This window comes from Callorhinus ursinus, unplaced genomic scaffold (assembly GCF_003265705.2).
Source record: "Callorhinus ursinus isolate GAN/ISIS: 27379988/994484 unplaced genomic scaffold, GSC_fseal_2.0 scaffold2, whole genome shotgun sequence".
Taxonomy (NCBI): Eukaryota; Metazoa; Chordata; class Mammalia; order Carnivora; family Otariidae; genus Callorhinus; species Callorhinus ursinus.
This window is the reverse complement of record NW_027397064.1, coordinates 96,635,487-96,662,901: the sequence shown is the minus strand read 5'-3', so window position 1 is coordinate 96,662,901 and position 27,415 is coordinate 96,635,487. Positions and strand designations below refer to the sequence as shown.

The following is a 27,415-nucleotide window of genomic DNA, read 5'->3' as shown; positions in this document are numbered from 1 at the left end:
GAGAGCAAAACAATCATATTGCCAGCATCCACAACAAAATTAAGTGACAAGGCACATCCATAGTCCCCAAAATGTAAGTGGAACAACAACAACAAAAACAATAAAAGACCTGTGTTGTATGTAGTAGTATAGAAGGCAGCAGAAGGAAGGAGAAGATAATTTGGAGGTCCTACTGGAGAGCTTAAGGGAGCAAGGTAAGAACAGTTGCAGGCAATGGAAAGTGGCTTCAAGTCTCCAATGAGTGGGAGAATTGACTGTTCTGAGGTAAAGTCAAATGGTGCTACAGTATTTGGGGATCTCTGAACTCTTGAAATGACCCGCTAAAATTTTCTTTCAGGACAAAGCCCTCAAATTATGAAAAACTGTTGAGGTCTATTTGTAACTGATGTATTATTTTGTCACATCATGAATTGGCCATTTTGGAAATACTGGTTCACAAAATTATGCAATTCTTACAGATATTTATACATTTCATCATATGATATCAAAAATCACATTCTTAATAATCTCACCCCAAAATTCTTACATGTTGAGAAGCTGTCAAGATTATGGTGGCAGATAACTAAGTTTTCCTAAAGTTTAATGTTCATTTGAAAGTAGAGATTTTTTTATGGGTAACAAATACAATTAGATTTTCTCTTGAAATTACAGGCTGAGTTTGTTATTTTTCAAAAAATATTTCTTTCAAATATCCAAATCTGAATGACCGTAATTTATTTGTCAGCCATTTTTTTTTCAAGTAAAAATGGTGTTTCATCAAAAAAGTAACTAGTTCAGCTTTCAAATCACACAACGGAACAAAACAAATACTTTTCCTGAAGACACTCATTATACTTTGGTATGCAGGAAAAGTGCTTATGCATATTGCTTATTTTATCACATCAAATATTAAAAGGACATATCTTTGGTTGACATTTAATGAAGCTAATATTTTTCAATTGCTTCAACAAAAACACTCTTTAAAGAAACTGGTTTTGGTTGTTTTCTTTCCTGTAAGTGTAAGACAATGAAGAATACAATGCCTACTAGTTCTATTTGGTGTCACTGCTTTATTTGCTAAATGCCAGCATTTTTAATGCCCCAACCCCACTGATTTTGCATCAGCAGTAAAATGTTAATGTGGTTATTCTTGGATAAATTATGATATATGTATGTATGTATATATGTATACACACACACACAAACACATACACACACACACATATATCTATATATATAGAATCAGCACTACTTGTGTTTGTTGCCAAGAATTCACACAGAAATCTTCTAAAACTAGCTAGTGCTGATACAGGAAAAATATAAGCAAAATAATAACAAAGTAGATTAAAGCTGCATATTTTTAAAATAAATTTCAAGAAATTAAGAAAATACTATAAAATTGAAGTAATAGCATATATTAGAATTAGATAAACTCATCATGAGGTAATTGGAGAAAAGGAAGATTAATTTGAAAAGGTACTGAAAGAATTTAGAGAAGTTTTAAAAGAATTAAAATAAATTATTTCAGAAATGAAGAATTGATGAAACACAAAAGTGAATAAACATGAAAAACTGCTTAAGGTAAATAAAAGATGTAAAGGGAAGAAATTTCAAAATGAATTAAAGATATAAAAAATGATTTGATTAATATAACATAAGCAAAGAAGAGTCAATTTATATTTAATAATCCAGGAAGAAGAAAACTAAAGCAATAGAAAATTATTAAATTTATGCTACAATTTACAATTGGAAAAGCTTAACTAAATATGAAATGTAGTTTTTAACTATTATTTAACTATTAATTAAACAGACACACTGTGTATCTGGAAAGCCAACCCACAGACATAAATTCTAATAAAATTTTTAAACTTAAGATATATTATGGGAGAAAACTGTTTAGACATCCAGGTCCCAAATAACATAGCAACAACTTTTATAAAGCAGATATTACATAAGATAAAAAAAAAAAAAGGGACAGATACAGACTACAGACTACTAATAGGAGACTCTAATGCATCTCTCTCAACCCAAGACAGATGAAGTGAGCAAAATATTAGTAATAATATAAAAAAATTTAAGAATTACAGGGTAGCAGAATATGCTACCCTAAAACATGCCACTCTGATGTAAGGATTATTTTGAGATGAAGACAAATGAGAAGTAACAGATACAGAAAAAGCTCTCTGTATTCCCCCTATTTGCGAAAAAGAGGACTAAGTTTTTAAAGGTGTCCTCCCACCTGCCCCTCCTCTCTACCAAGAAAGACAAATGTTCATTACTGGCTATAAATTAAGACCCTTTATAGGCCAATAATACTTATATATATAAAACAGTGAACTCCAGTTCTGAAATTAAGCTTTCTTTATTACCAAATGACCATATCTTAGATTACAAGGAATAACTCATAATTCAAATAATATAATTTAAATAATGTTCTATCATTACTCTGTAATGACACCAGACATTATTTTAAAACAAGTCTTTACCACTATAATATTTTTGTAAAAAGCCATACATATTCTATTAAAAAATTCATTGATCAAAAAGTCAATTAAAAATTTGCTGATTTAATAGTAATAAAACATGACATAGAAGCAATGAGATACGGTAGCAAAAGCGCTTAGTAAAGGAAAATTTTCAGCATTAAAACCAAACAAAAATGCATGAGTAAAACAATCAAGTCAAAAGTCAAAGAAGAATAATAAAGTCCACAAAAATAATGTACAGAGAATAATCTAATAAAGTGAAAGGATAAATTAATGAGTTAGAAAACAGGAAAACAGTAGAGGAAATAAAAATATCAAAATACTGCCTCTTGGAGGGGGAGGCAAACTAGAAAACTCATAGATAATTTAATTTAAAAAAGCAAACAAAAAAGACAAACACAAAATCAGAAATGATATTGCATATCATTCAAAATTATGTAAGGAAAAACAAAACAACAGAAATATAAACCACTTTGAACAAATATATCCAAATAAATGTTACATCCTAGATGAAGTAATTTTGAAAATCGCTGGTAATAAAAGTTTGAATCAAATTAGAGATAGAAAGACTAGAGACCAAGATGGCTATAAAAAAAATAAATACAGCCCCTGACACACACACATATACACACTCACACAAATAAAGCAAAAATGAAGTAGGCTGAGAGGTTTTCTTAAGAAATTTCTAAAAAAAAAACTTTTAAATATCAGTATTGCCAATGTACCTTAAATCATTCCAGAACATGGAAACATAAGCAAAAATGTCCACAATTCCTTTATGAATCAAGCATATAATACTGATTCAAAAACCAGAGAAAAAAATCATACCCAGGAAAGAAAACTATATACCAATCTCACTTTTAAATATCAAGAGAATTTAATATTATATTTGAAACTTACATAGCATTACTCCACTGTTTCAAGGGCACTCAATATTAGGAAATCTATCCACAATTCATATTAAAATATCTAACAAGAAAAAAACGATCCTCTCGATACCATAAGATATAGGACAATATTCAATACCTGTGTAGGCTGAATGTACTAAAAAAAAATCTCAACCCAATAATTATCCTCTCTCTTAATGGGGAAACACCATACTCTCCCATTAAAATTACAAACAAGACAAGGACATCCCATATTATATTCAGCAAATGTGAATGGGCTAGTGAAAGCAATTAGAGGCATAAAAATTAAAGAGAAAGAGGTAAAAGTGTCTACTTGTTATGTATCAACAATCTCCTAAAACAATCACAGTAAACCTATCCTGAAAATTAAGTAATTTTGTAAAGTGGTTGGTTCAAAAAGCAACATAGAAAAATCAGTAGACTTCATGGATACAAAGAAAAACCAATTCTAGGGTGCCTGGGTGGCTCAGTTGGTTAAGCAACCGCCTTCGGCTCAGGTCATGATCCTGGAGTCCCGGGATCGAGTCCCGCATCGGGCTCCCTGCTCAGCGAGGAGCCTGCTTCTCCCTCTAACCCTCCCACCTCTCATATGCTCTCTGTCTCTCATTCTCACTCTCTCAAAATAAATAAATAAATAAATCTTAAAAAAAAAATTTATAAAAAAAAAGAAAAACCAATTCTAAGAAAGAGAAGAAACTATTTACTATATCAAACAAACGAGAAAAGAAAATAGATAAAAATAGGCTAAAATAAGATGTGTCAATCCACATGAGCTGAACTACAGAACACTTCTGAATGAAACATAAATCCAAACATGCTGCGTTCTTACTTAGGGAGGATCAGCTTTATAAAGATATTACTTCTCCTGAAGTTAATATATAAATTTAATACAATGCCTCCAAATAGTGGGTATTACCATTATTATATTATTGCAATATGTACCAGTAATAAAGCATGAGGAATACATCCTGATAATCTTACAGAGTGATCGCTAGGATTTATTTTTGAGTGAAAATTTTAGGTGGAGAAATGTATTTTAATATGTTACTGTTTAAGAAGCTAGAGATTAGTATCATCTATGCATATTTTTTCAAATCATACTATTAAAATGAATATATAATCCATTATTTGTAAGGGGTATGTACGGGAGGAGAATAAATAGAGTGAAGAATAGGATCTAATTTTTATTTCTTTTTATACATATTTAATTTTTAATCATCCAAATGTTAGATTATACACAACAAAGTTGAGTGTAATAAGCAGTGCTTAAATACTTAAAGAAAAATAAAACCAATAATTCTAACTTTATATTGAGTATAAAGTACAAGTATACTGAATGGACTTTTTTTCCAAATGATTTTTAAATACATTAATTTATCTCTATACTCCAAGGATTAGAAAAAACAAAAGTAAATAAACTAAGTAATATGATTTACTAATTTTATTATTAGTGGCAAGTCTGACATGTTTTCCCTGAGACTGCAATGTTGAATTATAGGTTAAAATAAATGAGTAATTATTTAGTTTTATTAAATGGGTACTGAAAGCATAACATTTTATTTTTTTTAATTTATTTTCTTGCTCTGTCCACTGAAAAAGCCTAGAAACTGATCAATCCAATAGCACTGTGCACTTCTATTGCTCAAATTATAATGTGTAAATACAATTATACACTGTAAAGAAGAGAGCTCCAAGTCCAGGGAAAGAAATACAAAAAAAGTCATAACATTTTGTCTTAACACAAAGAAAAGAAGCTGTCACAGGCTACCTGGATTATAACAAAAGAACTCAGGAATGAATTTAAGGATCAGCTCGAACAGTATAAAAAAGGCATGCTACAAGCATCAGTTTGGATAATAACTTCAAACGGTTAAAACCCATACCACATGTTTAAATTTGTAAGTTTCTAATAATTTTAAAACTAAAAGAATTCCTCAGAAAATTTCGAGAATGATAGGAAATCAATTAATCATTTTGAAAAGTTTTAAATCAAGGGGAAAACTGAGGCATTTGTCCTGCCTTTCCTACGTGTACTATAAGAAAAGGTTTGATGGCAATAAATTTTCTTTATAGGAAATTTTAAATTAACTAAGAAGGAAGAGATGTAGAATTTCAAACTTTGGGATACTTAACAAATGGACCAAAAATGTTCATAAAAAAGTTTGTAAGAACACAAAGAAACAATATCTTAGACAAAAAGACCCACATAAGGGGAAAAATTACTTGCAAATCACATATCTGATAAGAGATCAATATCAGAATATTAAAAGCCTCTTAAGCGTCTGCCTTCGGCTCAGGTCATGATCCCAGGGTCCTGGGATCCAGCCCCGCATCAGGCTCCCTGCTCCGCGGGAGGCCTGCTTCTCCCTCTCCCACTCCCCCAGCTTGTGTTCCCTCTCTTGCTGTGTTTCTCTCTGTCAAATAAATAAATAAAATCTTAAAAAAAAAAAAACTCTTAAAAATAACCCAGGGGCACCTGGGTGGCTCAGTCAGTTAAGCCTCTGCTTTTGGCTCAGGTCATGTTCCCAGGATCCTGGGATCCAGCCCGGAGACCAACTCCCTGCTCAGAGGACAGTCGGCTTCTCCCTCTCCCACTGCCCCTCCACCCGGGCTTGTGCTCTCTCTCTTTCACTTGCTCTCTCTCTCTCTCGAATAAATAAATAAAATCTTAAAAAAAAAAAAACCTTAGAAAGTGGCAACCATTCTGGCTGGACATTTCTCTAAAGAAGGTAGACAAATGGCCAATAAGTAAATGAAAAGATTCTCAATATCATTAGGCATTAGGTAAATGCCAATCAAAATCACAAGATACTTCACACTCACTAGGACGGCTGGAGACTTTCAAATTGCTGGTAGTAATGTAAAATAGTACAGTCACTTTGGAAAACTGTTTGGCAGTTCCTCACAAGCTAAACCAGTTCCCATATGACCAAGTAACTCCCCTCCTAGGTACGTAGCCAAGACAGTTGAAAACATGTCCACACAAAACCCTGAATATTTATAGTAACATTATTCATAATAGTCCCAAAGCGACAAAATACCAAATGTCTACCAACTGCTGAGTGGGTTAAGAAAATGTGGTATATACATTGGGACATATAATGGGGAATCTCTCAGCCACAAAAAAAGAATTAAGTACCACATGCTACAACACGGATCTACTTTGAAAATATTATGGCAAGTGAAAGAAGCCAATCACTAAAGTCCACATATTGTATGATTCCATTTATACTAAATTTCCAGAATTGGCAAAACCACACAAAAAGAAAACAGACTAGTGATTGTCAGGAGCTTAGGGAAAAGTGGACATGGAGGTGACAGCAGAAGGTTATAAGGTTTCTTTCTGGGATGATAGAAATATTCTGAAAACAATGGCAATATTTGCATGACTTTGTAAATATACTAAAAACCACTGTATTGTACACAGTAATTTTTTTAAGTTTATTTATTTAAGTAATCTCTACACCAAGTTGGGGCTCAAACTCACGCCCACAAGATCAAGAGTCATATACCCTGCCGACTGAGCCAGCCAGGCGCCCAGGATTGCACACTTGAAAACATCATCTGTATGGTTTTATGAATTATACAGATTAAAAAATAAATTTAAGCAGAAGGTCATAGAAAGAGTTGAGATATCCGGGTCTTTTCAGCGTTCAAAAAAAGTCACAGTTTACCGATCACAAAGAGAAAATGACAGGATTAAAATCTTTTCAATAGATTAACATGAAGCTCAGATCAAGGATGTAGTCTTCTATTGCTACAGATGGTCTTAAATTAGCTACCAATATTTTGAGTGATAAAGAACTTCTCATAGCCGATTCCTCCAAAGATTTGTGTACATTCTTAAACTGTGCTTTAAAAAGAATGTAGGTTTAGTTACTGACTTCAGACCTGTTTGAAAGTAAATATATTATTTTTAATACTAAAAATATGTAAGCCTGTATTAAACAGCATGTGACTATATATAGACTTAGAAGGCATTTGGACTCCCAACTGTCATAGGCAAGAGGCTAGGGGAGCTGTGCTATTCTCCAAGTGGACTTACCCATTATTTCCCTTTCCAAATGGGACTATTTATTTTTGTTATCTCATCCTTGTCCACTGTTGTGTGAACACAGAACTGATCATTTTAAATTTTAAGTCTTCAGACCTTATTGTGGGTATCATTTTATGACTTACAACAGATTTTGACTCACTCTGATTACCAGCCCTGCAGCTCCGGGACGGACAGACCTTCAGCAGCGCCTGCGCTCTGGGCCTTAACAGGTTCCGAGAATTTCAAAATGGTGCCCGACAGTGTGGCATTAGCACGTCAGAGTGAGATCGCAAAACCGGCGTCCACCAGTGTCTCTGTGGCTGGAGAGAGTTCTCAACAAGTTCCCGCCCCTGCCCCAGACACTTTAGGATTAGTAAGTGTGTCTCCTTCACATATTCTTTAGGTGCTTTTCAGAGGGGATTTTACGCTGCGTCCTGGTGCAGGTAAGTAGTTGCATGGGCCCTTTAAGAGGAGGTTCTTATTTCCCTAAATTCTGTGGTTTTCCTCTGTGTAATTCCCGTTATGTCTTCAGAGCCAGGAGTATGGGTGCTCCGCTCTGTGCAGGATGTAGGGATCGGAGTGCCTCATGTGGAGCACAGAGCCCTTGCTTTTCAGGGAAAAGTGCTGTATTCTGGAGATCCCTTCCGATCGTAGATTGCTACGCCTGGAATGTTTTTTTGTTTGGAGGGTTTTTTTGTTTTGCTTTTTGTTTTTCGTATTTTGTTTTTTGATGAGACCCTATGTCTTTTACCCCTTTGGATGCTGCCCTTTTACCGTTTGCTGTGAAGACTCAGTTCATCCAGTTTCCAAGGCCTTTTATTTTCTTCTATTTTTTTTTAAATTTTTTAAGGATTTTTATTCATTTGAGACACAGAGATACAGAGAGAGAGAAGGGAAAGCATAAGTAGGGAGAGAGGCAGAGGGAGAGGGAGAAGCAGGCTCCCCGCCGAGCCAGGACATGGCTCGACCCCAGGACCCCGGGATCACGACCCGAGCGGAAGGCAGACGCTCAACCATCTGAGCCACCCAGGCGCCCCTTCTTCTATTTTTTATGGTTTTTTTTTTGAGAAAGTGCGTGCACTCGCACCAGCGTGATTGTGCGTGTGCGCATGCCCATGTGCATGCGGGAGGCGGGGGAGAGAATCTTAAGTGGCCTCCACGCTGAGCCGGGAAGCTCACTTGGGCCTCCATCTCGGGACCCTCGGATCATGACCTGAGCCAAAACCTAGAGTCTGTGGCTTAACTGAGCCATCCAGACACCCCTTCAAGTCTTTTGTTGAGGAAATTACTGCATATGTCGGTGTGATTTTGTTTTGTCTGTGGGAGGAGGTGAGTGCAGGCTCTGTCTATACTATCATCTTGAACCCTAACCTCCCAGAAATCCTGCGCTCTGTGCTGGAAAGGATTGGGATTATGTCCCTTGGGGTGGGGTCCATTGTGCTCTGTGTAATGGGGAAAATCAAAAGAGTCCTTGAAGTGTATCATGTTCAGAATTGTGGACTGAGCTGGCGATAGTTAGCACTCCCTAAATGCTACATTTATTTCTCTGAGTGTTCCAATCTCTTTGCTGTTAGGTTGGACACAGCTGTCCAAAAAAACTGACTACAGGCAGGTGTGATGGGTATTACTTCAGAGAGATGGCAATTGAAAGCTTCTCTTGGGTGTCTCCTTCAGCCTGGAGGTTACAGCCTGGAGGCGTGTTTCAGATAACAGGTGAGAGTAAAACCATATATATGACACCTGCCGTATATAAAACATGTGAGTGAGAAAGCTTTATTTAACATTTTTTCTTTCATTGCACTAATGAGTGTGTCTTACTGTAACTAATCCATTGGCTTACAGTAACTCAACTTTATTAAGCTTACAGTTTCCGTATATAAAAATTGGGATAGTGATTGTACTTAATTCCTGCAACCGCTTTAAAGGTGAAATCTGTTAATGAGCTTATCCTGGTGTTACTGAAACTCAAGTTCAGCTTCCTGTCTCTAGAAAATCCTTTACTCAAGAGATGAGTTTTGATTGGAAAGGAATATGAGCTTTACTCAGGAAGCCGGCAAGGAGATGGTGGACTCTTATCCAAAGGCCAACTCCAAGCTTTCTCTCTGGCCCAGGGATTTTTAAAGGGATTTAGGGCAGTTAATCAGTAAGGGGAGTGCAGTGGTCATAATATTTCTTGATTCCCAATTTTTTTTTTTTTTAAATCAGTGCTGTTCTTTCAGGGGTTATCTGGACTGAGAAACAGTTGTCAAGAAATGGCAGGACTTTACTACAAAATTCCCTAAATTGATAGTGGGACAGGTATCTGCATACAGACTCACTGCTATCCAGTGTGATGATGGGCTGTGGAGTCCTTTGACTTGGGAAAAAACCAGTAAATTCATTATGGGATGATTATTCAAAGGGAGCAGGTCCAAGGGAATAGCATAGACCATAAGGAACATTACAAATGACTCAGTGAAAATCAAAACGTGATTGAATATGCTGATACTTTTTAGTGAATGATGACTCTTTTAGCTATAACATTTGAACTAAAATACCCATTTATACATTTGACATGTTAATTGTTTTATTTTGTTCTGTTTTTTAAGAAAAGGATCCTAATGTTGTAACAAACAGCACAGTACCTGGCACATAGTAGGCACAAAGTATCTTTTAGTTATTACATGATTTGAAGTCACCCTTGATGTTGAAATTTACCATTTATCCTGGGCAAGAGAATTTACAACTTGTTCTCCCCAGAGGCTCACAATCCAGTTACATCATACAGATCGTTAAAAGTCACACATGGTATCCTGAAGGGATCCAGAGTTGGAGTCTAATGACAATTACTCCCATTAAAAGTGCATATGAATGGGGAGGCTGTGTTACCTGTGTTTCCTTTGCTTTTCTCATTGGAATATGCCTTATGTAATCCATCAATCAGGAGAATTAATGGTGTGACTAGCAATTCAGGCCATACGGAGATAATCAAGGCATCATAAATCTTGTTAGAGCAAATAAAGCCTGCAAAATGGGACTGCTAGCACAGCAATCAAATTTCAAAACTGCCTGCCTACACTAAAAACTGTGTCAAAAATAAAGAGCAAAGGTGAAAAGAGAAAATGTCATCTAGGAAAAAGTGTACCAAATCTTAGGAACAGAGGGTGGAACAGATTTTGGGGGTCTTCTGGGAGGAAAAGTGAGACACCTTCAAACAAAGGATCTGTGTAAACACCCCCCACCTCCCCCATCCTCAGTGCTCAGTGCCTTGAGCTGCCTCTACTGAAAATATCAGCATTTAGGCTCTTACTGCATTTGGTAGGATTTACTGTCTCTTCAGAGCCATATACTGGGCACCTGTCTTACAGCCATTCTCTTTGTTCTTACATTCTTACTTGTTGCACCTTCACTAAGGAGATTGCAATTTCAGATAGGTAACTTCCTAGCCTGCCATACCTCTACAATAGAGGCTTACAACCAAAGCCTGTGTGAAAGAATTTGAAAGGAATTCTGCTTAAGACTTCTGGAGAAAGTTACCTTTCCTGATAAAAACAGTCACTGCTTGCCTATCTATCCTGGGATATTGCTGTGAAAGGACATACTGTCTGGGGCAGTTGCGGTTATCCTGAACCTAATGAAGGGGCCAAATAAACTGATCTGTTAAATTGCCTCTAGAAGCACCCAACTTTAGCTGTCTTGGGATGTGAGTAAATAAAGGTTCTTGTCCTTCAAGCCAGTGCTTCTTAAACTTCATAGTGCATACAAATCACTTGAGGATTTGTTACAATTAAGTTTCGGATTCAGAAGGGGGTGGGTGCCTAAGAGTCTGTATTTCTAACAGACTCTCAGGTGATGCCCAAACTGCCTACATATCGGGTAATAGGTATTTCAGCGACTTTTAAGTTTGCGTTGAGTTAACTTGAAATCAGATACATACTAAGTGGCGACACTGAATAGTGAGGGACTTGGAAGTTTAATCCAACCTAAAGATTTGCATGATGAACCTTAAGAATATACCAGCTAAAAAATTCGTAGATAGGATTATCACACGTGAGGGCTTTGAGGTCATCATGGTCTGTGTTCAAATCCTGATTCTGTCATTTACAAACTGTGTGACCCTGTAGAATATCGTTTAACCTCTCTGAATCTTGATTTTATCAAAGAAGTGTTTGTCTCATGTGGTTGGTTTGGGCATTCGGTGAGATTATATGACAAAAAGCCTAGATGTTGAACATATGTGAGTTCCTCTTCTATTGATGATTTTGGACTTCTGTATTGTTAAGCTTCACTCATGCCAAAGATTACTTAGTTAAAATGGTACAAAGTCTGATAGAAGACAGATTGTGATAATCAGCCTAGAAGACTTTCCTTCTACTCAAGCTGCTGTATCAAAAGCCTGTGATACTTGTATCAGACTATCTTAAACTTAATTGGAAGTCTGAAAGAAAAATAATCAAAATTGTACTTTGAAACGATTTTTTTAAATTTATCTGCCTTGTCTTTGATGAGAAAAGGGATTTTTTTTTTTTAATTTACAGACTCTTCCAAAATTGCTGGAATTTTGCCAAATGAAGTGACCGTTAGCAGATTTGATCAGTGGTAAACAAAATCTATTTCCTATAGTAATAGAAAAGTGGGAGGTAATGCAACTTTCCTAAGTCAGATTGCAAATAGGATTGTGGATGCCAGTTATGGCTCTAAATGTTGCAGTGTGCTTTCTGGATTTTAATGTTTGAAGACTAGGTGGAGTTTTCATGTTTACAAGCCTGGGTGCTTTGATCAACATAATGTTTTTGAATGCCCCTTGGAATGATTTTGGAATGTTCTTGGCATAATGTCAGAGCAAGGGATTTTACTAATGATATCCCAGGCATATAGACATTGTCTTCTCGGCAGGTGTTTCCATGGATGGGAATGATTCTTGCGTATCTCCGATCAAAAACAAGGTATATTTTAAATATTACATAAGTCCTCTTGACATCAGGGAATCCATGTAGCTTCGCATACGGGTATAGATACACTAGCCTGTCATTTACCTTTCAGTGTTATTGCTATAAAATCATTCTCAAAAAATATCTGGAACTGTATATTCAAATATTCAGAATCCTTTCTCAGATGAAACCTTTCCTACCTTTATAGATCGGAATGGCTGAGAACAGGGGCTTCTCAGATGGCTAGAGCGAGGTTTAGGCTATTCATTCATTAGTTACATAAAATGTGGGTGCCTTACATACTCCTCTCAGACTGCATTTTCTTATCTGTAAAATGGGAATCAGGGCCTGTTGAGAAGTTTAATTTGATAATAAAAGTAGAACACTTAGTACATGCTTGGTGCTTAGTAAGCATCCGGGAAATTTTAGGGAAAAGCAGCGTATTCTAAACTGAAAAGGAAGCACTTCTTTATTCTCATTTTGTTTGTTCATCCTTAAGGTAAACTCCTGTGGGCAAAAGGGTTTCCCCAGAAAGGAGGGCCTGATGCATGTTTATTTTATTTTGAGAAATGATTCTAGGAGATACAAGTGAGGAACTGAGCCAAGTGGAATGGGGAAGGGGGAAACAGAACAATGTTTCTGCCCACAGTCAGCTGTGGGCAGCTGAGTCTCATGGGGCCTTCTAAGGAAAGAAAATGGGGGAGGGGAATGCCTGGGTGGCTTAGTTGGTTAAGTGTCTACTTTCCACTCAGGTCGTGATCCCAGGGTCCTGGATCGAGTCCCACATCAGGCTCCTTGCTCAACGGGAAGCCTGCTTCTCCCTCTCCCTCTGCCTGCCGCTACCCCTGCTTGTGCTCTCTCTTTCTGTCATATAAATCAATAAAATCTTTAAAAAGAAAGAAAGAGAGAGAGAGAGAGAGAAAGAAAATGGGGAACATATACTCAACTGCTCCCGTCTTCCATTAACTGGGTTTCAGTGTGGATACGTACTAACATCCTTATGTAGATTCGTAATGCATAGGCGATGAGTGGGTTCCAGTAGAGAACTAACGTTACTTCAGAGAATCCCCAGAACAGAAAGTGAGTGCAGCTGAGGGGTCAGGTTTTATTTATGCACTGCTTGTTGCTGTATGATGTGAAGATGGTGAGAGCATCTGAGGAGGGACACAAGAGGTATTTCATACATGATTCTTTATACAAACCATGTACCCTCAATGACCTTTGAAACTTGAGAGCAATTCAGTTCCAGATTCTTCTGTTTCAAAGCCTACCACTTGAGGACAAATAATTCCCTGTATGGTAGAGACCAATGTTCAGGTCACCTCATTCTAGTAAATCTACAACTGGAATGTGAAGGACCCTCAAAAGTAATTTTTTACTAAATAAACAGTCAGAAGAGACACACTCTCAGGGTGAACCGAGAGCCATTTTTTTGTTTTTGAGACCCAGGTTTTGAAGAGCATCTTCCTTTAGTTCCCAGGAAACTCAAACAGATCCCGCGGACTCTTTAGTCTCTAGCTGTTGAATTAGAGACCTCAATGGAGGCAGTGAACATTTAAAAAAAAAAAACAAAACAAAACACTTTTCTCTTTTAAAATAGTTTCAAAAAGTTATGTGTTTATGGATGATTTGATACTGCTTACCTGTTTTTATAGAATTTTTTATTTTATCTTGAGTTTTTTAACTTTAAAGGGCAAATCACACTTGAAAAGCTTGCTGCTGGAGTTCTAGGAAACCCTCAGAATGCACAAATTCACATGAAATAGTTGGATATAACCAAAGGCAAATGTATAAAGGACAAAGTTGTTATGTGATTCCTTTAATAGTTGGTGTCTGTGTAGGTAAGCATTCCTTTTTCTAAAGTGGCCCAATGATTAAAACTCAAAGAATCATGGAGATGAAAAATTTCCACCTTCCTATTAAACAGTATGTCTTCATTTGAGATCCATTTAGCCTTTAAGGTGAAAGTGGGTTCCAGACAAATGTCTTTCACATTAGAAACTGTATTAAATTAATTGAAAGATAGATAAACATTGATAATAGTAATAAAACAAGAGAAATGATGAACAGTAAAAGGTAAATACTTTTAAAATGTTGCTCAAATAGACATTCAATAAAACCACATCTTTCAGACAACATAATTACTTGCATCATAAAAAACTCTAGTGGTTGAAATTTAAAATAGTGATTAAAAAGCTTCAGTTGGACTTCAAATCAGCCTAAAAAGAAATTTCCATCTTAATAAAATAGGCAAAACTTTCCTTTTTAACATTAAACTTATTTTTTTAAAAATGTGTTTACTATTCTTGAAAAAGACCTGAAATGGGTCTCTCAGAAAAGTGAGCCTTTCCCATTTTAAACTGAATCCAGCGGAGCAGTGAAGACACAATTCCAAAGCATCCAGAAGAAAAGTCGAATATCCAAAAAACAATTTATATGCTTCAAAATACCCAGATTTGGGGGTTGATCCTTCAAGAAAATGGGAGAGTTACTGAGCGGTTCTGTGACATTTTTGAGTTTCCTCCTGGTGTCTTGATGTCATGAGAATCCAGCCTGTCCTGAGGAATTTAAGAGAAACCACAAAAACACAGTACACTGCCTAGGTTTATCTAAACTTCTAAGCTCAATTACAGTCTTTCAGACATCTTCCAAAAGATCCCTTAAGTCACCAAAGTGATTTTAGTCACCAAATTTAATATTCTCATGACTTAAATTTGACTTCATACAGTCAAGTTTATTTTACACTCTCAGTTACTTACTACTGCAAGTCAGTACACAGGAATTAATGCATTTGTGCCTTCAACTCAAATTAAATAGCAAACATTGCTGTTTGTGAACTTTTTTGGCCAATGAATAAAAAATATTCATTTCTAATTCTCACCAAAAGGATTTAAATTAAACAGTAACAGATGAAGTGAGCAGGCACAGAATACTAAATAGGAACTGGCAAATGAAATAATCCAGCTCTTTGCTTTTACAATGAAAATGAGAATTGATTCTGCTTGAGAGAGAGAAGTGAAAGGACCAAGTGTTTTAAAAAAAGCCTTCTCCACCAAAAGAGCAAAATAGCACTCAGTGGCATTGCATTGTTAACAAAATTTCTTTATCAGAAACTATAATATTTAAGTATCTAATTTACATGTGACAAGGTATCATATTCAAAAAACTAAATCGCAACTAGAAAACTATTAACCACTAAAAACAATACCAAACACAACCCAAACATTTATAGGAAAGCAATAGCTAGAATCTGAGTTGGAAAAATGTTTCATCATTTTTGGCTCATTAAACAAAGCATCCATTATAGCCTGTAAAAGAGCATCTCTTCTAATTCATCAGAAGTTTATCCTTTGTAGAATGAATAACATGTAAAGATAGATTTATTGACTGTATATGCACACGTGTGTCTATATATTGTGAGACATACACTCGTGTGTTGATTTAAAGATACTGTATCTACTGATAACTGGCTGAATTTTGGAAGGTGCTGAAATCCATATTTCTACATGACCTTTGACCCATTTAATAATGTCTTTTTATAAACAGAAATTACATAAAATACTGTTTTTTATTAACTGAATATTTTCTTAAGCATAATAATAGACAAGGAATTGCACTTATTGTAAAGATACAGTAAGGTGTTAGGTTGCAGCTCAGCCATCAAAGATCAGGGATGTGGTACTGATAAGTATGCATCATATGCAAAGATGATGGTGGCCACTGAAATTAAAATGAGAGCAACTAGTTACAGAACAAATTGGGGGATAACAGAAGAAAACATGCACTACTCCTACTTTAATGCAAAACTAATTTCTCCCAGGAAACCAACCCTTTGACCTTCCTTACACAAAGAAACAGGTTCTGCACCCTTGGCAACACAGTAGACTAGGACATCTGTATTCAAATTCTAGTTCATTGTCTCTGAGTGTGCTGTTCCAGTGTCATCTCCTTAAGCTGCCCTTGAAATTCTGGAGCATGTACAATATTACAGTCTCTTGGTTAGGTTTCATTGAGCCTCAAGATCCCCTTCAGTTCTATATAAATAGGGTCCATTATTCATCTTCTTCCGGTTCCTGTGGTAACACAGGGATTTCTTCCTTTAAACAATCACTGAAGAATCTGAGGATTGTGCTGTAGAGATGATACTTGCTCTTCTCAGATACATTATGGCCTTCATCTGGGTAGACCTAACATATTGAGGGGGAAAGAGATTGAAAGTTACCAAAACAGATACTGTCCCTCAAAATTCATTCCTTTAGCCCCAGTGGCAAGGGAACTTTGGAAAGTAATATCTGACCAAAATCTGAGCTAATTTAACTCTGCGTTTTTGTGCTAAACTTTTCTCTTTAAATTATCCTGTAATAATAATTGAGACAAACTACAGCTTTTTATGTATTTAAATTAGAACTAGGTTGGAAAAAGTAGAGCTTTCTATGTTCCTGTTGACCAGGACAGCATTAACAGTCCCCTTAATTTGACTAAATTTGAGATCTGTTTCTTCCTGACTTAGGGCCTTGACCTTTCTTTTCTTAGAGCTATTTTAGAAAACTTGCGATTGTAAATTCTCTGCCCCTTTGTATGTAAATCTTCTTCCAGTCTTGCCAGTTTTACAATTTAGGAAATGTCTTTCTCAAGGATCTAAAAACCATCTCTCTGAAATGTAAATATTGAAGAGGAGAGTAGCCCTCCCTGTGGGAGGGTAGAACCCTTGCTCCACATTGTAAAACTACCTCCTGTCATAAACAGGAAGTTTACTTTTCCATTTGGTAAGGTGAACTACCCAATGCAGATGGCCTATGATTCCCTCCACCCCAGTTACTCTAAGCTCCCCAGCCCTATGTTTCAACAGAGTTTAGTTTCTCTCCCCTCTTGCAATAGTCTTAAATAAAGCCTGCCTTGTCTGTTTAACCTTGTCTAGTATAAGTTTTAATTTGACAGTGTCCCCTCTAATATAAATGACATAAGTAATTTTTCTAAAATTATAAATACAGATATTTGTCAATTCCTGGGTATAAAGTTTTTATTTAATTTTTTTAATTTTTATTTTTTACTATTAAGATGACATCACTTTTATTTATTTTTTTTAATTCTTTTTCAAACTTTTTAATTCCAGTTAACATACAGTGTTACATTATTTTCAGATGTACGACACTGTAATTGAACAGTTCTATACAAAAAATATGTAACACTTCACAAATATGTGTGTCATCCTTGCATGGGGGCCATGTTAATCTTCTCTGTTTCGTTTCAGTTTCAGTATATGTGCTGCCAAAGTGAGCACCTGCCTCAATGATCTACTCCTTCACATTGTTTGTGGCATGATCTATTATCTGTTTATCTCTACATCTTCTTCATTCATCATCCTAACCCTGGTACCTGTGCTTATAGATATGTTGAACTACTTTTAGTTCTTTCAAATGCTGAGAAATTAAAATTGCTTTTTTTTTTTTGTCCCTTCTGTGACTCCTCCCTCAGACTGAAAGTCCTCAAAGGTGTAAAGTCTGTCTTACCCACCTACCATAGTGACCATTATAAAGTAAATCTTTGGTACTATTCACTACATGTGGTTGAATGCACAGATGTAAATGTTTTCTTCTCTCCTTTTTTCTCAATATTGCTTCAAACCACTTTTTTCCCCTACCTTTTATGATAAAGGTAATAGAAAGTGAGGGAAAAACGAAGGGACTAGAAGGGAAATGGAACATGACTCTTTTAAAAACAATTCATTATTACTGATAGAAATAAAAGTCTGAGAAGAAAAAGACATTTTTGAAAGTTTTTGCAATTCACATAAAGCATGAGCTTATCAGCATAATTAGGAAAAAAACGCACCATCTTTGGTGCCTAAAAATCACAGTTAAAAAATAATAGCAAGGGGGATGGAGTAGTACAGAAGCTCTGTTCTATATCCCACAACTGAAAAACCAAGGTAGGAAAACAGCCTTTTGAAAAAGTGACTTACCTGCATAGTATAATTCACTCCAGCTTTTATTAGGTGTTTAATTAATTCTGCTGAATGCTGGAAATGGACTTTTGCTGTAAGAAATAAAATTTTATTATGTGATGGAAATGCATTTATTAGAATTAGAACTTTTTGTATCATTTTTTTTCAAGAAATTATTATACTTTACATACATCGCACATTTAAAAGACTGATAACCCAGCATGGGGCGCCTGGATGGCTCAGTCAGTTAAGCATCTGCCTTCAGCTCAGGTCATGATCCCAGGGTCCTGGGATCAGACCCCACATCAGTCTCCCTGCTCTCAGTCAGGAATCTGCTCCTCCCTCTCCCTCTGCCCCTTCTCCCACTCTCTCTCTCTCTCTCTTTCGTTCACTCTCTCAAATAAATAAAATCTTTAAAAAAATAAAAAATAAAATAAAAAACTGATACCTGGCAGTCACTTGAAAATCAGTAAGATACAATGCTGATAAAACTTTAAGGTTTATAAAAAAAATACTATACAAAAAAAAACTGAAACAGAAGCTACTACTAAGGCTCTGCTTATTGTACAGGATAGTATTTAAGTTTATTTTATCATCTGTTATTTCTGATTGTTCACATATGTTATACAATTATAACATTTTCAATGTAGTGAATGCCTAACTGCATAGTAATATAGCAAACCATCTTTCTGTTCCTTTCTGAGGATTACGGGGGCTCAGTCTCCATTAGATACTGACATTCTGTTTTATTTTAAATGAGAAAAAAGCTACACCATGTTGAGAAATTAGTCTACATGGGCTCAATATTTAATGTGAATCATACTGGTTTCTTCTGTTTCCTTCTAGCTTCCCTCTCTGCCTGAACCTGAGATCCAAGACTCTGAAGTATACAGCACAGGAGACCAGGGTTGTATATTTTTAGCCTTAATTTTTCCAAAGCTATTTTTAAAAAATTTTTTATTATTATGTTAATCACCATACATTACATCATTAGTTTTTGATGTAGCGTTCCATGATTCATTGTTTGTTCATAACACCCAGTGTTCTACGCAGAATGTGCCCTCTTTAATACCCAACACCAGGCTAACCCATCCCCCCACCCCCCTCCCCTCTAGAACCCTCAGTTTGTTTTTCAGAGTCCATCCTCTCATGTTTCATCTCCCCCTCCAACTTACTCCCCTTCATTCTTCCCCTCCTGCTATCTTCTTCTTTTTTTTCTTAACATATATTGCATTATTTGTTTCAGAAGTACAGATCTGTGATTCAGCAGTCTTGAAAAATTCACATCACTCACCATAGCACATACCCTCCCCAGTGTCTATCACCCAGCCACCCCATCCCTCCCACCCCCCACCAACTCCAGCAACCCTCAGTTTGTTTCCTGAGATTAAGAATTCCTCATATCAGTGAGGTCATATGATACATGTCTTTCTCTGATTGACTTATTTCACACAGCATAACACCCTCCATGTCCATCCACGTCGTTGCAAATGGTAAGATCTCATTCCTTTTGATGGCTGCATAATATTCCATTGTGTATATCTACCACTTCTTTATCCATTCATCTGTCGATGGACATCTTGGCTCTTTCCACAGTTTGGCTATTGTGGACATTGCTGCTATAAACATTGGGGTGCACGTACCCCTTCGGATCCCTACATTTGTATCTTTGTGGTAAATACTCAGGAGTGCAATTGCTGGATCATATGGAAGCTCTATTTTCAACTGTTTGAGGAACCTCCGTACTGTTTTCCAGAGTGGTTGCACCAGCTTGCATTCCCACCAACAGTGTAGGAGGATTTCCCTTTCTCCGCATCCCCGCCAACATCTGTCGTTTCCTGACTTATTAATTTTCGCCATTCTGACTGGTGTGAGGTGGTATCTCATTGAGGTTTTGATTTGGATTTCCCTGATGCTGAGCGATGTTGAGCACTTTTTCATGTGTCAGCCATTTGGATGTCTTCTTTGGAAAAATGTCTGTTCATGTCTTCTGCCCATTTCTTGATTGGATTATTTGTTCTTTGGGTGTTGAGTTGGATAAGTTCTTTATAGATTTTGGATACTAGCCCTTTACCTGATATGTCCTTTGCAAATATTTTCTCCCATTCTGTCGGTTGTCTTTTGGTTTTGTGGACTGTTTCTTTTGCTGTGCAAAAGCTTTTTATCTTGATGAAATCCCAACAGTTCATTTTGGCTCTTGCTTCCCTTGCCTTTGGCATGTTTCTAGGAAGAAGTTGCTGTGGCTGAGGTTGAAGAGGTTGCTACCTGTGTTCTGCTTTAGGATTTGGATGGACTCCTGTCTCACGTTTAGGTCTTTCAACCATATGGACTCTATTTTTGTGTGTGGTGTAAGGAAATGGTCCAGTTTCATTCTTCTGCATGTGGCTGTCCAATTTTCCCAACATCATTTGTTGAAGAGACTCTCTTTTTTCAATTGGACATTCTTTCCTGCTTTGTCAAAGACGAGTTGACCATAGAGTTGAGGGTCCATTTCTGGGCTCTTGATTCTGTTCCATTGATCTATGTGTCTGTGTTTGTTCCAGTACCATACTGTCTTGATGATGACAGCTTTGTAATAGAGCTGGAAGTCCGGAATTGTGATGCCGCCAGCTTTGATTTTATTTTTCAATATTCCTCTCGCTATTAGGGGACTCTTCTGGTTCCATACAAATTTTAGGATTATTTGTTCCATTTCTTTGAAAAAAGTGTATGGTATTTTGATGGGGATTGCACTGAATATGTAGATTGCTCTAGGTAGCATTGACATCTTCACAATGTTTGTTCTTCCAATCCATGAGCATGGAATGTTTTTCCATTTCTTTGTGTCTTCCTCGATTTCTTTCATGAGTATTTTATAGTTTTCTGAGTACAGATCCTTTGCCTCTTTGGTTAAATTTGTTCCTAGATATCTTAATGGTTTTGGGTGCAATTGTAAATGGGATCGACTCCTTGATTTGTCTCTCTTCTGTCTTGTTGTTGGTGTATAGGGATGCCACTGATTTCTGTGCATTGATTTTATATCCTGCAACTTGACTGAATTCCTGTATGAGTTCTAGAAATTTTGGGGTGGAGTCTTTTGTATTTTCCACATACAGTATCATATCATCTGCAAATAGTGAGAGTTTGACTTCCTCCTTGCCGATTTGGATGCCTTTGATTTCTTTTTGTTGTCTGATTGCTGTGGCTAGGACTTCTAATACTATGTTGAATAGCAGTGGTGATAGTGGACATCCCTGCTGCATTCCTGACCTTAGGGGGAAAGCTCTCAGCTTTCCCCATTGAGAATGATATTCGCTGTAGGTTTTTCATAGATGGCTTTTATGATATTGAGGTATGTACCCTCTATCCCTATACTCTGAAGAGTTTTGAGCAAAAAGGATGCTGTACCTTGTCAAATGCTTTTTCTGCATCTATTGAGAGGATCATATGATTCTTGATCTTTCTTTTGTTAATGTATTGTATCACGTTGATTGATTTGCGGATGTTGAAGCAACCTTGCAGCCCAGGGATAAATCCCACTTGGTCATGGTGAATAATCCTTTTAATATACTGTTGGATCCTATTGGCTAGTATTTTGGTGAGAATGTTTGCATCCATGTTCATCAAGGATATTGGTCTGTAATTCTCCTTTTTCATGGGGTCTTTGGTTTTGGGATCGAGGTAATGGCCTCATAAAATAAGTTTGGAAGTTTTCCTTCCATTTCTATTTTTGGAACAGTTTCAGGAGAATAGGTATTAATTCTTCTTTAAATGTTTGGTAGAATTCCCTGGGAAACCATCTGGCCCTGGGCTTTTGTTTGTTGGGAGATTTTTGATGACTGCTTCAATTTCCGTAGTGGTTATAGGTCTGTTCAGGTTTTCTATTTCTTCCTGATTCAATTTTGGTAGTTGATACATCTCTAGGAATGCACTCATTTCTTCCAGGTTATCTAATTTGCTGGCATAGAGTAGCTCATAATATGTTCTTATAATTGTTTGTATTTCTTTGGTGTTGGTTGTGATCTCTCCTCTTTCATTCATGATTTTGTTGATATGGGTCATTTCTCTTTTTTTTTTGATAAATCTGGCCAGGGGTCAATCAATCTTGTTAATTCTTTCAAAGAACCAGTTCCTCGTTTCATTGTTCTGTTTTACTGTTCTTTTGGTTTCTATTTCATTGATTTCTGCTCTGATCTTTATGATTTCTGTTCTCCTGCTGGGTTTAGGCTTTATTTGCTGTTCTTTCCCTAGTTCCTTTAGGTGTAGGGTTAGGTTGTGATTTGAGACCTTTCTTGTTTCTTGAGAAAGGCATGCATTGCTATATACTTTCCTCTCAGGACTGCCTTTGCTGTATCCCAAAGATTTTGAACAGTTGTGTTTTCATTTTCATGGTTTCCATGAATTTTTTAAATTCTTCTTTAATTTCCTGGTTGACCCATTCATTCTTTAGTAGGATGCTCTTTAGCCTCCATGTATTTGAGTTCTTTCCAACTTTCCTCTTGTGATTGAGTTCTAGTTTCAAAGCATTGTGGTCTGAAAATATGCAGGGAACAATTCCAGTCTTTTGGTAGTGGTTGAGACCTGATTTGTGACCTAGGATGTGATCTATTCTGGAGAATGTTCCATGGGCACTAGAGCAGAATGTGTATTCTGTTGCTTTGGGATAGAATGTTCTGAATATGTCTGGAAGTCCATTTGGTCCAGTGTGTCATTTAAAGTCTTTATTTCCTTGTTGATCTTTTGCTTAGATGATCTGTCCATTTCAGTCAGGGGGGTGTTAAAGTCCCCCACTATTATTGTATTGTTGTCAATGTGTTTCTTTGCTTTTGTTATTAATTGCCTTGTATAATTGGCTGCTCCCATGTAGGGGCATAGATATTTACCATTGTTAGATCTTCTTGTTGGATAGACCCTTTTAGTATAATATAGTGTCCTTCATCAGCTCTTATTAAATCTCTGTTTTAAAATCTAATTTGTCTGATATAAGGATTGCCACTCCAGCTTTTTTTTAGTGTCCATTAGCATGGTAAATGGTTTTCCACCCCCTCACTTTCAATGTGGGGGTGTCTTTGGGTCTAAAATGAGTCTCTTGCAGACAGCATATTGATGGGTCTTGTTTTTTAATCCAATTTGATAGCCTTTGTTTTTTAATTGGGGCATTGAGCCCATTTACATTCAGGGTAACTATTGAAAGATATGAATTTAGTGCCATTGTATTGCCTGTAAGATGACTGTTACTGTATATTCTGTGTTCCTTTCTGATCTATGCTGCTTTTAGGCTCTCTCTTTGCTTAGAGGACCCCTTTCAATATTTCTTGGAGGGCTGGTTTCGTGTTTGCAAATTCCTTTTGTTTTTGTTCGTCTTGGAAGCTTTTTATCTCTCCTTCAATTTTCAGTGACAGCCTAGCTGGGTATATAGTATTCTTGCCTGCATATTTTTCTCGTTTAGTGCTCTGAAGATATCATGCCAGTCCTTTCTGGCCTGCCAGGTCTCTGTAGATAGGTCTGTTGTCAATCTAATGTTTCCACCATTGTAGGTTACATAGCTCTCCTCCCGAGCTGCTTTCAGGATTTTCTCTTTGTCTCTGAGACTTGTAAGTTTTACCATTAGATGTTGGGGTGTTGACCTATTTTTATTGATTTTGAGAGGGGTTCTCTGTGCCTCCTGGATTTTGATGCCTGTTTCCTTCCCCACATTAGGGAAGTTCTCTGCTATATTTTGCTCCAGTATACCTTCTGCCCCCCTCTTTCTTCTTCTTCTGGGATCCTAATTATTCTAATGTTGTTTCGTCTTATCGTATCGCTTATCTCTCGAATTCTGCCCTTGTGATCCTGTAGTTGTTTATCTCTCTTTTTCTCAGCCTCTTTATTTTCCATCATTTGGTCATCTGTATTGCTGATTCTCTCTTCTGCCTCATTGATCCTAGCAGTTAGTGCCCCCATTTTTGATTGCACCTCATTAATAGCCTTTTCGATTTCCACTTGGTTAGATTTTAGTTCTTTTATTTATGCAGAAAGGTTTCTCTAATAACTTCCACACTTTTTTCACCCCACCTAGTATCTTTAAAGTAATGATTCTGAACTCTAGGTCCCACATCGTACTAACGTCCGTATTGAGTAGATCCCTGGCAGACGGTACTTCCTCTTGTTCTTTTTGCTGAGGTGATTTTTTTTGTCTTGTCATTTTATCCAGAGGAAAATAGATGAATGAGAGAACAAAATGCTAACAGGTTAACAACGTCCCCAGCAAATATACTGTATACAAATCAGAAAAGACCTGAAACCAGGGGAAAAGAAAGAGAAAGAGAAAAAAAGAAAAAGAAAAATATAAAAACAAACAAAAAGAGAACAAAAAAAACCAGAATATGATGAAATGTGATCAGGCTAGTGCATAGATCAGTGCCACACACTAAATTTTGGGCGTATTTTGGTCTTTTAGAAGAAAGTGCCTCCTGAAATTTTAAAGGAAGAAAGACTTATATATGTACAAAATCCAGGTTGATACAATGAAGGGATGGAAGATGAGTGTAAAGATGAAAAGTATAAAAGATTTTATAAAAGGAATTGAGAAGAAGTTGTTTGAAAAAAGAAAGATTAAAAAAAAAGAAAAGAATAAAAAAAGGGAGAGAATGTGATCAGGCAGGAGACTAGAACAAAGCCATACACTAGTGATTTAGGGTATATTTTGATCCGTTAGAAGAAACTTATCTCAAAATTTTAAAGAGAGAACAACTTTATATGCCAAAAATAAGGGTAACTACTACTAAGGGATAAAGTATGACTCTAAAAATGAGAAGTAAAGATATTTTTTTTAAAAAAGGGATTGATGTTGGTTGAAAATGGGAAAAAGAAAAATTCAAAAAAAAAAACAGCTAAAAAAAATACTAACTTTGAAAAACTAATGAATCATGGTAAAAAAGCCATGAATTCAATGTGCAGTATTCCCCTAGCACTGGAGTTCTCCCGTTCTCCTTGATCGGTAAACTTGGTCTTGGCTTGCTGTCTGTTCCTGCTGATCTTCTGAGGGAGGGGCCCTTTGCTGTGGTTCCCAAATGTCTTTGCCGGAGGCGGAATTGCCCCGCCCTTGTGGGTCCGGGCTAAGCAAGCTGCTCGGGTGTGCTCTCAGAAGCTTTTGTTCCCTGCATGCTCTTGGTACAGCTTTGGAGGACTAGAGTGAAAATGGTGGCCTCCCAATCTCCGCCCGGAGGAGCCGAGAACTCAGGGCCCCACTCCTCAGTGCGCCCCCAGAGAAAAGCAGTCAGTCACTCCTGTGCCCCGATTTCCGGCTGCACTCTGCGCTCACCCAGCCTGTGACGGAGTGTTTCTATCTCTGGCACCCGACCCCGTGTGAGTCTCCAAACCCAGCAGATCCCTGTGGTGCGCTCCCATGCCACTCCTTCAAGGAGAGGAAGAGGAGTCTCCCGGATCTGCCACTTGTTGGGTCCCTGCTGGAGGAGCAGTGGCCCAACTGGGCCGCGGATCACAGTTTATGGCAACCCCGACCTGAGACCCCGCGCCTCAGCTCCGTCTCTGCAGCCGGCTTCCCCGCTCCGATACCTGGGAGATCTGCCGCACTCAGGCACCCCCGGTCTTTCTGTGACCCAAAGGGTCCTGAGACCACACTGTCCCACGAGGGTTTCACCCTCAGCTTAGCCACTAGAGTGACATCCCTCAGCGGAGCCGACTTCTAAAAGTTCCGATTTTGTGCTCTGCGGCTCTATCACTTGCCAGAAGCGGCTGACGGAGGCCCCCTCCCCCGCCATCTATCCTCCTGAATATCGCCTCGGATTCACTTCTCCGCACGTCCTACCTTCCAGTAAGTGGTCACTTTTCTGTTCGGAGAGTTGTTGCTATTCTTCTCTTTGATCTCCTGTTGAATTCGTAGGTGTTCAAAATGGTTTGCTCCCTATTCAGCTGAATTCCTGAGACCAGAGGAAATCCAGATCGCCCACTCCTCCGCCATCTTGCTCAGCCCTCGACCAGGGTTGTATAGAACTGTCCTAAGTAGCTATGACATCTTGGATGAATCACTCAGATCTCTTTGTACAGCACTTTGCTCATATGTTGCCTGGCTATTTATTCCTATACATTGTGCATCTTCAAATTTTTGTAAATAACTTTTTTTTTTAAGATTTTATTTATTAGAGAAAGAGCAAGCACGAGCAGGGGGAGGGGCAGAAGGAGAAGCAGACGCCCACACTGGGTTTGATCCCAGGACCTGAGCTGAAGTCAGATGCTTAACTGACTGAGCCACCCAGGCCCCTGTAAATACCTTTTAAGCCAACCGTTTTTTTAAGTGTCTTTGTCAGACTAGTTGTGACACTAGTTAATCCTACCACATAGCAGACAATAAAAGATTCCAAAGACCATTTAAATCTTTTTTAAAATCTACCCAAGATCCTTTCAACATCTTCCTATTGTACTCCATGGGAGTATTACCATGTTACTTCTAAATAAATTTGCAAATTGCTCCGTAAATATAAGTTATGAGAAATGGTGATAAGTTGGGGTAATGACTAAGGTAAAATGACCCCTTATATTGCTTTGTTATAAAAATAAAGTTTAAAAGGGACTTCAGAATTTCTCTGCATGGATGGAACTGAAAAGATAAATGTACAAAAGTATAGTTGGATTTTTTTTTTAAGATTTTTTATTTATTTATTTGACAGGGAGTGACAATGCGAGAGAAGGAACACAAGCAGGGGGAGTGGGAGAGGAAGAAGCAGGCTCTCTGCCGAGCGGGGAGCCCAATGTGGGGCTTGATCCCAGGACCCTGGGATCATGACCTGAGCCAAAGGCAGACCCGCTTAATGACTGAGCCACCCAGGCGCCCCTAGTTGGATTTTTTTTGTTTAGTTTCTGGTGTGAAGCCTGTTGATATTTGTCATTTGTCTACTTCCTAAAACAGGAATATTAAAGGTATAATTGTCTTAGTGAACTAATTTGCTGGTTGTTTTTGATGAAGATATTAATAATGATAGTATTATAATGTCATTGAGCACCTATAGTCCGCCATACCCATATGAGTTTTGTGTATGTGTGTGCATGTGTTTGCGCTTTTCCTTTGAAGTGACCAGTGCTGAACCTCTGCTTGCATATGATCAGTGAGTGAAGAACCAGATCCGTGCCTAAGTGAGGTAGGAAGAACATGATATACCTTTTTTTTTTTTTAG

The 27,415-nt window shown here is 37.3% G+C and overlaps 1 protein-coding gene, 1 long non-coding RNA gene and 1 other non-coding gene across 9 annotated transcripts in view; all 3 read right to left on the bottom strand.

The window, feature by feature from the left end:
• The window catches only part of LOC141371173 (uncharacterized), a 229,306-nt gene extending 221,687 nt beyond the window's left edge, over window positions 1-7,619 (bottom strand). Inside the window, exon 1 of the long non-coding RNA XR_012375918.1 lies at window positions 7,570-7,619. This is a non-coding gene — a long non-coding RNA (uncharacterized lncRNA). The remainder of the gene's footprint in view (window positions 1-7,569) is intronic.
• A 6,391-nt stretch (window positions 7,620-14,010) lies between these two features.
• DPP10 (dipeptidyl peptidase like 10) overlaps window positions 14,011-27,415 on the bottom strand; it is a 691,476-nt gene continuing 678,071 nt past the window's right edge. For 4 of the 7 annotated variants that reach the window (XM_073884902.1, XM_073884889.1, XM_025857215.2 and 1 more), the window contains 2 exons: window positions 18,282-18,355; window positions 14,012-16,506 (listed from right to left, as the gene is read on the bottom strand). In XM_073884902.1, the coding sequence (XP_073741003.1) occupies window positions 16,372-16,506; window positions 18,282-18,355 (209 nt within the window). In that variant the 3' untranslated portion in view covers window positions 14,012-16,371. Of the gene's footprint in view, window positions 16,507-18,281; window positions 18,356-27,415 lie in introns of all 7 variants that reach the window. The other 3 variants (XM_073884916.1, XM_073884910.1, XM_073884891.1) reach the window with 2 other exon arrangements.
• Window positions 17,494-17,600, bottom strand: LOC112813200 (U6 spliceosomal RNA). Its single transcript, XR_003205469.1, has one exon. It is a non-coding gene; the product is annotated as a U6 spliceosomal RNA (small nuclear RNA).